Source organism: Rhinocladiella mackenziei, assembly GCF_000835555.1.
Source record: "Rhinocladiella mackenziei CBS 650.93 unplaced genomic scaffold supercont1.7, whole genome shotgun sequence".
In the NCBI taxonomy this organism is placed as follows: domain Eukaryota; kingdom Fungi; phylum Ascomycota; class Eurotiomycetes; order Chaetothyriales; family Herpotrichiellaceae; genus Rhinocladiella; species Rhinocladiella mackenziei.
The window spans coordinates 2244552-2257278 of NW_013550598.1; the positions used below are offsets into that span (position 1 = coordinate 2244552).

A 12727-nucleotide genomic window follows, 5' to 3' on the forward strand; every position below is an offset into this window, starting at 1 on the left:
CGTAAAACCAGATTCAGGTCACTACAACTATACAAAACAAAAAGCATTGCGAACACGTGGTGGAAGCAAGCCACTCAGCGAGGCTGTCACTGCATGGGGCCCCTTTTCTGGTCGGCTAGCGATAAGTATGTCGGCTAGAGATAAGCCGCGCTCGGCTAGAGATACTTGAGAGTCCTGGTCTTCTCTGAGAGTCTCCGAACTCGACAACCAATCACCATCTAGCATAGAGGCACAAAGAGAGCAAATGTGTCTCTCAAAAAAAAAATGCTTCGAACGAATGGATTGATGTTTTGGGCATGCTTCATCGAATTCTAAAGAGGAACTGACTATATATAAATGTCTTGATCTTCAGACAAAGCAGTCGTCTTCGTCTTCTTCAGCGGTCAGCAAGTTGGGATTAGACAACAACTCTACTTATCGTTCGCCATATACTTCGTACCGATACCCATATCGTTCTGGGCGTCTATCACCTTCAGTTTCCTAGTCAATCTATTATAAAGCCCTTGTCCAAGGATAACATTATGGAAAAGACCGAAAAGACTCAGCAGATTGTGCAGCAAGATCTCCTAGCCGATGCAGAAGATGCAACGAATCGAGATCACGAGTTAACTATTCTTCAAGCCATAAAGCTTTATCCCAAAGCTGTGGCATGGAGCGTCGTCATGTCCACTGCGCTAATCATGGATGGCTACGACACCAAACTCATCGGCTCCCTCATTGCTCAGCCGGCATTCCAAGAAGCATATGGCAATCCTCAAGGAGACGGTACCTATCAGGTTTCTGCACCATGGCAATCAGGACTCTCGAATGGGTCCAACACATGTCAGATGTTAGGGCTTGTCATCGGAGGATATCTTAGCGAGAAATTCGGATTTCGAAAGACGATGCTGAGTGCGTTGATGGTCATACCTGGTCTAATTTTCATCCAATTTTTCGCACCGAGTCTTGCAGTCTTGGAAGTGGGACAGGTGCTTCTTGGTGAGTATTTTTCCTTTTGGTACTCTTGTCTGTCTGACGGCCTCGCTGACAGGTTCTCAGGCATCCCTTTGGGCATGTTTCAGACCGTGACTACCGTGTACGCTGTGGAAGTAATGCCTACATGCCTCCGTGGTATGCTGACAAGCTATGTGAATATGTGCTGGGTAGGAATCATACAAGCCCTGAAACACAAAGAGAAAAAGGACCTGACGCCCTTCCGCTCTTCATAGGTCATCGGTCAACTCATCGCTTCTTGCGTCCTTCGCGGGGTCCTGAATCTACCGGGGCCATGGGCCTATCGGATTCCTTTCGCTATCCAGTGAGAAAAGACCCACTCTGAGATTTCGTTACCGAATGCTCTATGCTGACGATTCTACATAGGTGGTTCTGGCCTCTTCTTTTGATGGTCGGGGTCTACCTTGCCCCCGAATCTCCCTGGTGGCTCGTCCGCCAGAATCGCATTGAAGAAGCCAAAGCCGTAGTTCGTCGGCTCACGTCGGCTCAAAATGTGGATTTCGACGTCGATAAACATGTCGCCCTGATATCTCTCACGACCGAGCACGAGAGGGCAATCAATACTGGTACACACTACGTTGCGTGTTTCAAAGGAACTGATCTCCGTCGAACAATCATCGTTATTGGTTGCTATTGCATGCAGGTTCTCAGCGGTTCCACCCTAAGGGCGTACGTGACATATTTCTTCCAGCAGGCCGGGTTGCCCACTGACCAGGCCTTTAATATGTCAATTGTTGCATATGGGCTTGGTCTGATTGGAGTTGTCGTAGCGGTGAGTCTCCCCCGGATCACTCTCTAACCCAGTCAACGTCTGTTCTAATGTGATTGATATCTGTGACAGTGGTTCTTGATGCCTCACATCGGCCGCCGCGCGTTGTTCATCTGGGGTCTTGTCGGAGTCGGCAGCATCTTTCTCGGTGTGGGTGGCCTTGGGATTCCTCAATCGACCTCGCCTTCCTCAGCGTTGTCCTGGAGTATTGGAGCTCTCCTGCTCGTCTCGGTCTTCGTCGCCGACGTCACTGTGGCTCCCGTCTCATTCACGCTGGTCTCGGAGATTCCATCCTCACTCCTCCGAAGCAAATCTGTGGTGATTGCCCGATTTTCTTATGCCGCCCTCAACATCGTCGCCAACGTCATTACTCCATATCAACTAAATCCTTCTGCTTGGGGGTGGGGTGCGATTTCCGGATTCTTCTGGGCCGGCTCTTGTTTTCTAGGACTGATTTTTTCGTACTTTTTCGTCCCGGAACCCAAGGATCGTACCGTTGCAGAACTGGACCTGCTATTTGAGAAAAAACTGCCGGCACGGAAATTTGCAAAGGCAGAAGTCCACCTGTCCGAGGTTGCGGCAGAGAATAGGTTTGTGTAAAGTGCATGGAAAGATGAAAGTCAATGCCATAGAAAAAGGAGTACAACTCTGTCTTGGGTGACGCATTGAGATGTCTCAGAACTGGGTCTTCCTTCCATCTTTCCGCCTTAGAAGTCCATTCTCTTTGATCAATTCTTCATGTCAAAGGCAGCTTCAGCCAAAGATATATCCCAGTGGTAACGCCGTGTGCTCTTGGAAGGTGGCGAGCCGAAAGAATATGAAAGAAATATGTGACATAAAGTTGGTATTGTGAAAAGGCAGAATTTTGTGTCAGCGACATAGGACACACAATGTGGAGGGCGTTTATCACCAAGCTCTTCCGTACTCTGATGTCTCCGTTACGATGCCCACACCGACAACTGCTCCTTCACGTTTCCCGGAATTTAAGGAACTGAGATGCCACCCAAGGATCAAAGAGAAGACCAAACCACAACCGGTGGTCTCAGAGCAGCACCATTGCCTCTGCGATCTAAATAGAAGGAAATATCAGCATACTTTATCCTCAAGTTAAACAGGCGAAAACATACAATAAGACGGATCGATATAGGCTTGGTTCCCACGGATCCTAAATAGTGGTGAAAAGATATTAGAGAATGCCAATGTAGAGGCCCTTTTGTAAAGATCAGCCTAGTGATTCAAACTGAAGCAATCACTGTGAACAGCTCACCTTGGCGTATAGTCCGCAAAGCTCATCGTAAGCTAAGGCAACTGCACGGCGATGTTGGGATGCACGGAAAATGCTACCAGACAGGTTGGCCGCAAATCATGCGTCTCGATTCGTCACCCCCGTCAACAGGGCACAACCAACGCCTCCAACGGCAGACGCAGCTAGAGTGAATTCACAAGGATTCGCTTGATTAGCTAGCTATTCTGGCGCAGAAAATAATGCCAAAATACGTACATGCGTATACGATGACTGTGAATGTATCCGGATATGTTAGCTTGCCGTCCAAAGTCTATGTGTTGATCTGCAATGAGAAGGCATCAAGGAGCATTCAGTTCGTGTTTAGGACTTACCTCGATAATAGTAGGAAGGAAATATCTTCTGCTCGCAATAATAACAAGCAGCCTGTCAACAGCACGGTGGAGGCCTCCTTAACTTGTAGACGAGCCCTCTTCCATATTATACACTCACAAACTCCCTCTGTCAATTTATTCCTTTTTCCACCAGCGTGAACCCAAAGCGCACAGCAGCCGGGACTGGAAGGAGAAATGCCATACAACAAAAGTGAAGTTGCATATAATGACTCCTTCGATGAAGAACATCTAGCGCTAGGCCCTCTAGCCATTTACGCTGTCGAGATCTTGGTGATTGCGTAGGTGATGAAACCGTTGAAGGCACCAGCGATTGTGGATATTGGAAAGAAGATGACGCTGCAGGTCGTGAGTTCGCAGTATTAATACCAAAAGGAGGGATCTGACAGTATTTAGCTGGAGAAAACCCCATGATCGATAGACGAGGACTATGGCTGGATTTGATTTGGGGACCACATACACAAGACAGCACCTTGGACGGAAGCTTCTGCCATACCAATGAGGAAGCGCCGAGTAAGTAATTGTCCTTTTGTCTAAATGATGGCTTGTCATTGTTGTGAAGAAGTTCCACTGTAGAAACTCAACAAGTTCAACTCAGCTCAGTCACAGCCCCATCCTGAAAGCTGGACGAAGGAAGGCAGAGGCCATCATGGATGTGTGTGTTCTCACCAAAATCATAGCCCCGCTGAACTGTGTAGGACCCCCCGTCTTCTTCATCAAAAGTGTTCCGGCTAATTGGAACACGACGTATGAGACCAAGAATATAGTCACGGTATTGGAATGGTCCTTCAGGGAGAGCTTCGGTTCGTCTGAGGATGGCGATTTTGGTGTTTCCGAAATCAGGACAGTCATATTGCGTCGATAAAGAAATCGTCAGTGGACTCGAACGAGAGGGAAAGAGGCCTATGGGGAGTGCAAAGTAAAGATTGTGTACACAACGAATAGTAGAAGCGAAGAAATGAACGCCTGAAATGAGCGAGAGAATAAGAAATCAAGTATCCTTTTCAATTTGCGTTCGAGTCCTGCATCAGCACGTTCCGAGAACTCGTCATGGGTGGTGTTCGTCTGCAGAACAGACGCGTCCTTCGGTTCCATTGAATGTTCTGCACAGTTTTCGATTGAGGCTGAGGAAGATATTTTTCAGACGGTCGTAGAGTACTATATGTAGGTCGAAAAGAAAAGAAAAGTGAAGTATGGGAATGGGGATTGAAATGAAAATGGAACAGCTTGAGCGAAGAAAGATCCGAATCCAATTTGAAGACAATATGTAATATGTATGATTGGTGCGAAATTTAGTACATTTAAAGTGTGGCGAGACCATTACCCCCCTAAGGTGTGGCACAAGACTGAGGCTTGCTATACTCCGCAACACGACAGCCTCGTCCCCCTTTTGATTGCTAGTGGTGACAACTTAACCCGCAACAGCAAGAGATAATCTTCCAATTTTGTCCTACCTTTGCACTTTGCGATCATTATAGCAGTTTCTGATTTGTGCATCATTTGTGTATCCACAACAAAGCCCATCATCGACATCCATAGTGAGAGTCACTGTCAAACAATCAGTGGATGTACTTGATTGTTGTTGAGTGCTCTCTCTGTTTTGGCAACTGGTCCTGCCAGATTGCCAGTATATGCACACGTTTGGTTGGCCCCTTTCCTACTCCTATTCCTACCCCTATATCCTGAATAGGAATGATGGCCCATTTTCCAATAGCGGGGCGCTGACTACTGTTCAACTGTCACTGATTGACCGAGTGGCCCTGGAGCGAAATTCTCTTCGAGCCGAGACTGACATCTGATATCCCGGGCGAATTTTGTTCCACCGCAAGTCGGGTCGCAAGGCTACTACAAAATCACAATATGTTTCTTGCTTGGGCTCGGGTCAATCATATCACTTGAAGAACCCACCATGAGGCCGTTTAAACTGACGAAAGCTGTGGTACCACCGAAATTCCTCAAGGCTGCCTTTCTCGCCGGCCATATCCCTCACAAGGCTCTGGCGTGTCATCCACGCATCTCCTATTCTATGTGCCACCGAAACATTACTATCTGAATCCATCAGCAGCACCTACCAATTGCGAATTCGAATTGACTCGGATCAAACTCCCCTTAGTCGTCCACGTATATGGAACAGGAAGAAACTTTACCGCGATATACAATGAATTCGTCCTTTTCGTTGAGTCGACTCCCTGTGCCATCCTGGCGCCTTTATTCTTAGCCGGTCTTGACGGACCTCTGGATCTCGATTCGTACCAATTGTTTTGGTGGCGAACACTTCGATCTGATCTCGCGCTATTGTCCATGCTGGATGAAGTCACTGAATGCTGGCCTGGTATTGAGACTGGAAAAGCGTGTCTTATGGGATTCTCAGGAGGAGGTTAGTTCGTACATCGTTTTCTCTACCTGTATCCTGAATGTCTGGCTACCGCCAGTATCGACGCGCCAGGGCATGCAACGCTTTTGGATGAGGCACAAGAGTGGCCTGCGGGTGGGCGGACGTGAAGACCTTGTTTGATAGAAAAACCAACAAGGAATTCATGAGAAAAGTGCATATTCAACTCCTGATCGGAGGTGGGGACGTGAATGTGCACGGTAGAACGGAATTTTGGACATGGCTAAATCAAGCCAACGGTCGAGACGGTGCTAAAGTGGCGGGAGACGCTGAGGTTGAGGATGAAGGTGAGGAGGAGACCGAGGAATTCAAGCTGACTACGATGGAAAAAGGGAAAAGCGAGACTATGCAGAATCCGCATGAAATGAGGAAGAAAGACGGTAATGAGGCAGGTGGAAAGAGTGCTCATGAAGCCGGAAAGGCCCGGGAACATCTTTTGCGATTCTTATAACCTTGGATGTAGAAGGAGGCGTATTGAGAGGAACAGGGGAGTCAGAGAGTAGCATTTCAAGGAGTTATCGTATCCATGCAATGTTGAATGATAAGATCCGGAGCGCACAATGATTTCTTCAATCCGACCCAGTAACGACTATGAATCAGAATTTACAAACCTCGAGCTGTTGAACAGGAGGTATGTCATCCACATTCGAGGCTTCCACCTCTGCTTATCGCGGCATCGAGGCCACGACGACCCAATATCTGGTTTCCTCAACAATTGAACCCGTAGGCCCCCGCCAACTCTGCCAGCCTGTCGACGAACAAGCCTTTCGTCTTCTCACGGATTTCGTCCCGGCCAAAGTTCTTGAACATGGATTTGCTAACAGCCTGCTCGTAGATCTGGGATGCCGTGGCAGGGTCGTATTGAGTTGTCGCGTACGATCCTGTCTCCCAGATCTTGTCAACTTTGAGCCCGGCTTCGACCATCAAGTCCTCAAGTGCCTGCGGTGAGTGCCACCGATGCGCATCCCAAGGTACCGATTCGCCAACTTCCGGCGCAATGGCGGCAAAAATGTTCATCACAAGGTTGGCATCTTTTGTTTGGACATCTGTGACAAGACGCCCACCGGGGACAATACCGACTTCCAATTTTGGACGGCCCGGAGAGGATCTGGAAGAAGGATCAAGGCCGATGCACATGTGATGACGTCGAAGCTTCGGGAGAATTTGGGAAGGATTTCCGGGCTACTGAGATCTGATATGTCGTGGTTGATGAAGGTGATTTCGAGACCGGCAGCGGCGGCCTTGCGGCTGGCGACATTCAGCATTCCCTCGCTAATGTCGATGCCAACAACATGGCCGGACTCTCCCACGGCGCGCTTGGCTCCTAATGTCACTAGGCCGGTTCCCCATCCTAGGTCCAGGACGCTTTCACCTCTCTTCAGCTGAGCCCATTCCAGATAGTCTTGCGCTTGCCGGACATGGACAGTGTTTTCATCGTACTGCTCGCTCCGCTCATCGTACATGGATCGGACTGAATCAAGGCGCATTTGAGACATGGCTAGTACGATCACAGTTATCCCGTCGGACTTATTCAAGCACTGTAGCTAGCCGACTGAAGAGAATTGAAACGTGAAAATCTATTTCCGTCTCTACATCTCGACTATGACGTTTATTGTGCCTCACCGGGATCAGCGATGGGGCCCTTCTAAACCGAGCCGCAACCACTTTGCTTTGGCACTTAGTGGTTCCCCTTAAAAGCAGCGTCCAGAATTGCCCTATCCGGTCAAATATCATTCACAAGTTCAAACCTCCTGTGCGCGGTGAAACTTGGATATTGAATGGGAATCCGTGTCGGTTCATGCCCATTGTATCTCTTGAAGAAAGTATTGTTCGACTCAAAATACTGACGGACAGCCAGCCCATTGAATAGTGACGGTTTGCTCAGCACGATTCCATTCACCTCACTGGCTGAGCAAGTCCTCGTGGAGAGTCTTCCGAGATAAATCAGGATGTCGTAACCTCGGTTTGGCGGTGAGGGTTCGACAGCAACCTTTGACTGGGAGGAATGGGATAGTTTCTTCTACACTAGACGTGGTTAGACTTGGGATACGGGGGTCGATTCTGCACATATAGTTGGAGCACAACCTCTCGACTCGTTGTCTTAGCTGGTCCATCTCTCGATGGTCATGATCGTTAATCCCTTTGGAAGAAGTCTTGCAGCGAAGACATGTCTCCTAGTGTGTCCAGTGGACCCACTATAGTTACCACCTCCTAGGACTATACAGCCTTGTGAGCAGGCAAAGCCGAAGAAAAAGTGCAAAAACGTCCGAAAAGAGAAAAAAAAAAAATTGGCTATCAAATTCCGTTGCCGCCTATATTTCATTCCCTAACTATGTACTGTCCAATACTAAGAACCAACAAAACATTGATGATAATGAGTGACAAGCACATCATCCACTGCCCAATGACTCGCAAATCATAATGTATGGCTGCCTTGTCTATCCGATACCGTCTCACCATCTTCCCCCGAAGCACTTCGTGAAGCCCTAGGTCTAGGAAGGGCAGATTGGTCAATATTAGGTGACGGGAGTGACATTCCACTGCTCATACTGGAATGACGACGACCATGTCCCGGTCGCTGCGTTTGCCGGGCAGTAAGTGGTGAGACTGCTCGCTCAGATCCCTGGTTGTCCGTGACCGCACCGCTCAGCGCGATGTCGGTCTCGGGAATGGTAGGGAAATCTCTTGGAGAACTTGGAGCGGCCGCGGATGTGGTATGGGGTGACGCCGGTGCATTGGTGCTGGATTCATTCGGCGGCGAGATCGATTCGCTAGGGAGTGTTTTTAAATGGCCGCCGCTGACGACACTAGGGGGGTACATGGCCATGTTTCGGAAATCATAGTTGATGTCGTCGGCCGAGTTTATTCGAGATGTGCCAGGGACTTCATGGACGGCCGTGTCCTGAGCCTCGACTGGAGCGGCATATTCACCCGGTGGTGAGCGAACATGAGTCGAGGAAGACCAGCGGTCGCGCCCTCTTCCGTCGCTCTGTGCCACGTATCCGCCTTCAAGCTCTTGGGGAATAGTCGTCTGAAGGGGGGAGCTCGGATGTTCAACCTCGGTGATGGTGTCGGACGTGACGTCCTTCCCAGGTGCTCCTGAAGACGTAGACCAGATCCAAGGCACGATCCAACTCCTTCTTTGACTGACTTCGGCTGCTTCTTGGTTCTCTCCCCGACGCTTGGCGAATCGGCCTCGGCAGCAACAAAAGAAAATCAGGGCGCCCACGAGGGCTAGTCCCCCCACCGTACCCAGGGTCGCGGCAACCGGGACCACCCACGGTCGGTCCGAATTTGGGGCGGGAGATGGAGTTGCCGACGTCGTTGCATTTGACGGCGGGGGCGAAGGGGTGGTCTCACTCACTTTCTGATAAGGTCCGTAGAATTTGATCTTGTCCATGTTGTACTTGGTGTCAAACCAACCCGCGATGTCCGAAGGCATGTTACCGGCGGTGGGCGTGGCAGATATGACGTCGAGAACCGTCTGATGAGGTTGGTACGGTTGATGAATATCAGGATCGTACGAGCCCGTCCAGTTGAGCTCGTTGAGATTGTACACATCGACCGTGTTGCTGGTATCCAACGGGCTGCCCGCGAGGGACGTGCCACCAATGACAATCATTTGATCGGGATATGGAGAAGCGCAGACGTGGCCTTGTCTGGCGTCGCCCGTCCGTCCAGGGCTGTCGGCCTTGATCCAGGTAAATGACGGCACGGTCAAAATCCAGACGTCGTTTTTGGGGGATCCCCCGTTGTTGTCCCACCCTCCATACACAAAGATTTCGTGGTGAGATCCGTCCGGACTGGAGGCCACCACGGTGCAGAATTGGACCAGCGGCGTGTCCGGGAAGGGAGATCCTTCATTCAGCGTCTGGAGGCTCCAGGAGGCTGAGCCGATGTCGTAGACGGGGAATTCTTTCAAGAAGCCCATGGACTCGGTGGCATTATCATCCGTGGGCCCATAGAAGTGCAGATCGGACGCATTCACAACACCCCCGATGGCAATCAGAAGACCTTGCGTGGACGCGGGGACCCAGACGAGAGCACCCTCGACTCGTAGGGTCACGTTCACGGGATTGGAAGCTTGATTGATATAGAGTTGCCTCCAGTCGGCCGCTCCTTGGATGGATGTATCCACTTGGATCAACCAGTTGGAAATGTCACGCGGTGGACCAAAATAGGAGAACGGGGTGCCGTCCTCGTTGTACATGCCGCTGAAGTAGAATCCCAAGTTTTCACTGGGCGCATTGGCTCCGGCGCCGCTGGCGATATCGCTGATGAAGGATCCCGATTGAGGAGCGTAGTTGGTGTTGGGTTCTCCGAGCTGGACATTGGAGCCTTCGGGCGCATCGTATAAGGGACAACTCACGGTGCGGTCCGTCTGAGTGTTGCCCGAGGAATCAAAGAGGCCCCTACCCACATCGTTCATTTCGGTTCTCGCGCCCTGATTCTGGTGAATCACTTACCCATAAGCGTAAAACTCGTCGTAGTCCGCGAACATGAATCCATCAACGTAGTAATTGGTAATGGGCCCTTCATCGATGGACTCGAAGACCGCGGGAGGACTGTCTCCAGATATTCCGAATGACCGGTGCAAGTTGAGCTTGAAGAGAAAACCATCGGAAGAGGTGACGATGTCGGTCAAGTTGTGGTGGATCCGGCCGCCCTCCAGGTACACATGGTCTCTGATCAAAGCGGCCCGAGGGCGGTCCCAGGACACGAAGTCTCTTGCCGTCAAGTTCCAACCGGTGACGAAGCTGATCCAGGGAAGAATGCCCGCACAAAATCGCGATAGAGACAGCATGATGGTAGTCTGATGGTGGACCAGCTTTCTCGGTAGATTTCATTCAGATCATGGTCATTGTGTCGGGCCCGTGGTATCTGATATCTCCCCAGGCCACCAAGGCCGCTTTACCAAGCCCAGAGAGGGCAGACAAGAAATCTCTGTAGAAAGGCTCAGATGATCGGGGTCTGTGCGGTATTACTGGCGTGAAGGGTCTATCCCGTTCCAAGATACCAGGACATCGACAAAGTTTGGGGCTATATCCCGCAAATACGAGGTGGTTGTCTCTCAATTCATCCATTTTTGACCTTTGCAGGACGGCCTAGACCACAGCGGGTAAGAGCACCATCGGGTGTCTGGGTGTTCCAGGTTGCATTGTCGTCGAAGCGCGATGCCAGCCCGACGCGGGAATCGACGAGCGAGTTCCCATGCGTAAGTGAGGACAAGGGGGAATCGGGCGCAGGAATTCAACCTGTCAGAAACCGGCGTTGCTATTCATGCCAGCAGAGTCCCAAGCATGCAAAAAGGCCAGCCGCTCCAGAAGAACGACAGATCAAGCTAAGCCGGGGCTGTGAGCTAGACTGTCCAACCAACCCCTCTTTTTCCCGGTCTACAATTCGAATGGGTGCATATATCTTGTAATGCATCATACATACCATGACCGTGACATGACTAACGAAATGGCCCCCAATAACCATCGGGTCGAAAAAGCTGCAGGTAAGAAACACCAGGGGCTTGGGCAGCAATCGCAGAACCGTCCCATGGACGAGTGCCAAATCTCTGTGATTTTACGGAGGACTTGTCCTATTTCGAAGGGTCCGGGGGACCGTCAGACTATATACTTTCGAAGCGTGTACGAAGCGTACAACGCTTCCGAAGGTCTTTACAAGCCTTGGCGTCGCCACATATCACATCCTCCCCTATCTAGCCTCGAATGCCCGCATTCAGCCTTGTCAGTTGTAGAAACAATCCCATCTTCGACGCCAGGCTTCGAATGGCTATATATGGAGTAAATATATGGGCGCCGCAATGCAAATGTCCCTTCTCGATTGCTTTCGGTATCATTCCCCTTGCGAAATAGACGGTGCGGGAATGGAGTGAATGGGTGTCGGTGGTATTTTCACATGCCAGCTTCCATAGCGACTAAGTGAAGAAATTCCCATAGGAAAGGTAAGGATTTCGACGGGGGAAGGTGTCGTTGCCGTGTAAACGCGGGCCTCTTTTCCAGTGGTTTCCGTTTGTTGTGATTCGAAAGTTCTTCACTGTCGATAAGTATTCCCCTTCCTACTCCTACACTCTTTTCTTCTCTTCTATCGCACATCAGCGATTTCTTCTTCTTTGTCCATACCCCTTCGAGATCTTATCCTTTTCTTCAACTTCGAACGATCTTGCATCATGGTGAGTAGGATTCGAAACGTCGTCGCGGGTTCGACTTGGTAACACAGCTGTATAGTCTGTCCACACGCCTATCGTCCAAGCACCGGGACCGGGTGCATTGGCATCAGGATCGTTGGGCGGTGGTGGAGGCGGTGATGATCCGTCCCGTCGCCCTACGAATTTCCTGCGTGGTTGTCAAATCCCGTCGACAAGTCACTATGAGCGTATAGTGAGACGAATTCGAGAGTTGGCGAGTAATGTGAAAGCGAAGTCAGCATCATTAGCAGTAAGTCGTGTTTTCGATGTTCCCGCAGGGAAGTCGTTCTGACGTGTTTTCGAAGGATTATGGAAGTCGAAACCGGGTGGCCAAAGGTGTGCAGTTCTATGACTGGTCCCGCTGGCAGCAGGAATTGGTGGATGGCGTTCTTTTCGAAAATGCAACACCTGGTGTCCGAGAGTTCGAAAACCTTTCCCTCCGACGTCCTTTGGAATATTATGGTGATCGTGATTTCATGAATGAAGTGCAGTTTCTCGGAGCGTTGGGATACACCATGGGTCAAGTCGTCAATAACCCTCCTTGTTCGAAGTGTGAGGCAGGCGTGACAGGTCGCAACCAGACGGAACCCGTCTTCCCAGAGTGCGTTTCGGTCATGGCACGGGATGACATGGATCCTCACAGTGCTTCGACACGATGGTTGTTGGCTGGTCATTGCGCAACTTGCGCTCTTCGAGGCCAGAAGTGTTCCCTTCAGCGCGTGCATCGAAATTCGCAAGCATC

General features: G+C 50.3%; 4 protein-coding genes across 4 annotated transcripts; 2 read left to right on the forward strand and 2 right to left on the reverse strand.

Annotated features, from left to right (window-relative positions):
- Positions 1-521: 521 nt before the first annotated feature.
- Positions 522-2362, forward strand: Z518_09603 (uncharacterized protein; the record flags this gene model as incomplete). The annotated part of the gene is made up of 5 exons (XM_013413558.1): positions 522-978; positions 1039-1142; positions 1209-1297; positions 1360-1765; positions 1835-2362. 5 exons carry the CDS (start codon positions 522-524, stop codon positions 2360-2362), a joined length of 1584 nt encoding a protein of 527 aa, XP_013269012.1.
- A 3572-nt stretch (positions 2363-5934) lies between these two features.
- Positions 5935-6240, forward strand: Z518_09604 (uncharacterized protein; the record flags this gene model as incomplete). The annotated part of the gene is made up of 1 exon (XM_013413559.1): positions 5935-6240. The coding sequence occupies one exon, from the start codon at positions 5935-5937 to the stop codon at positions 6238-6240; it is 306 nt and encodes a 101-aa protein (XP_013269013.1).
- A 257-nt stretch (positions 6241-6497) lies between these two features.
- Positions 6498-7285, reverse strand: Z518_09605 (uncharacterized protein; the record flags this gene model as incomplete). The annotated part of the gene is made up of 2 exons (XM_013413560.1): positions 6498-6868; positions 6925-7285. The coding sequence occupies 2 exons, from the start codon at positions 7283-7285 to the stop codon at positions 6498-6500; spliced, it is 732 nt and encodes a 243-aa protein (XP_013269014.1).
- Positions 7286-8205: 920 nt separating this feature from the next.
- On the reverse strand, positions 8206-10593 carry Z518_09606 (uncharacterized protein; the record flags this gene model as incomplete). The annotated part of the gene is made up of 2 exons (XM_013413561.1): positions 8206-10201; positions 10256-10593. The coding sequence occupies 2 exons, from the start codon at positions 10591-10593 to the stop codon at positions 8206-8208; spliced, it is 2334 nt and encodes a 777-aa protein (XP_013269015.1).
- Positions 10594-12727: the final 2134 nt, after the last annotated feature.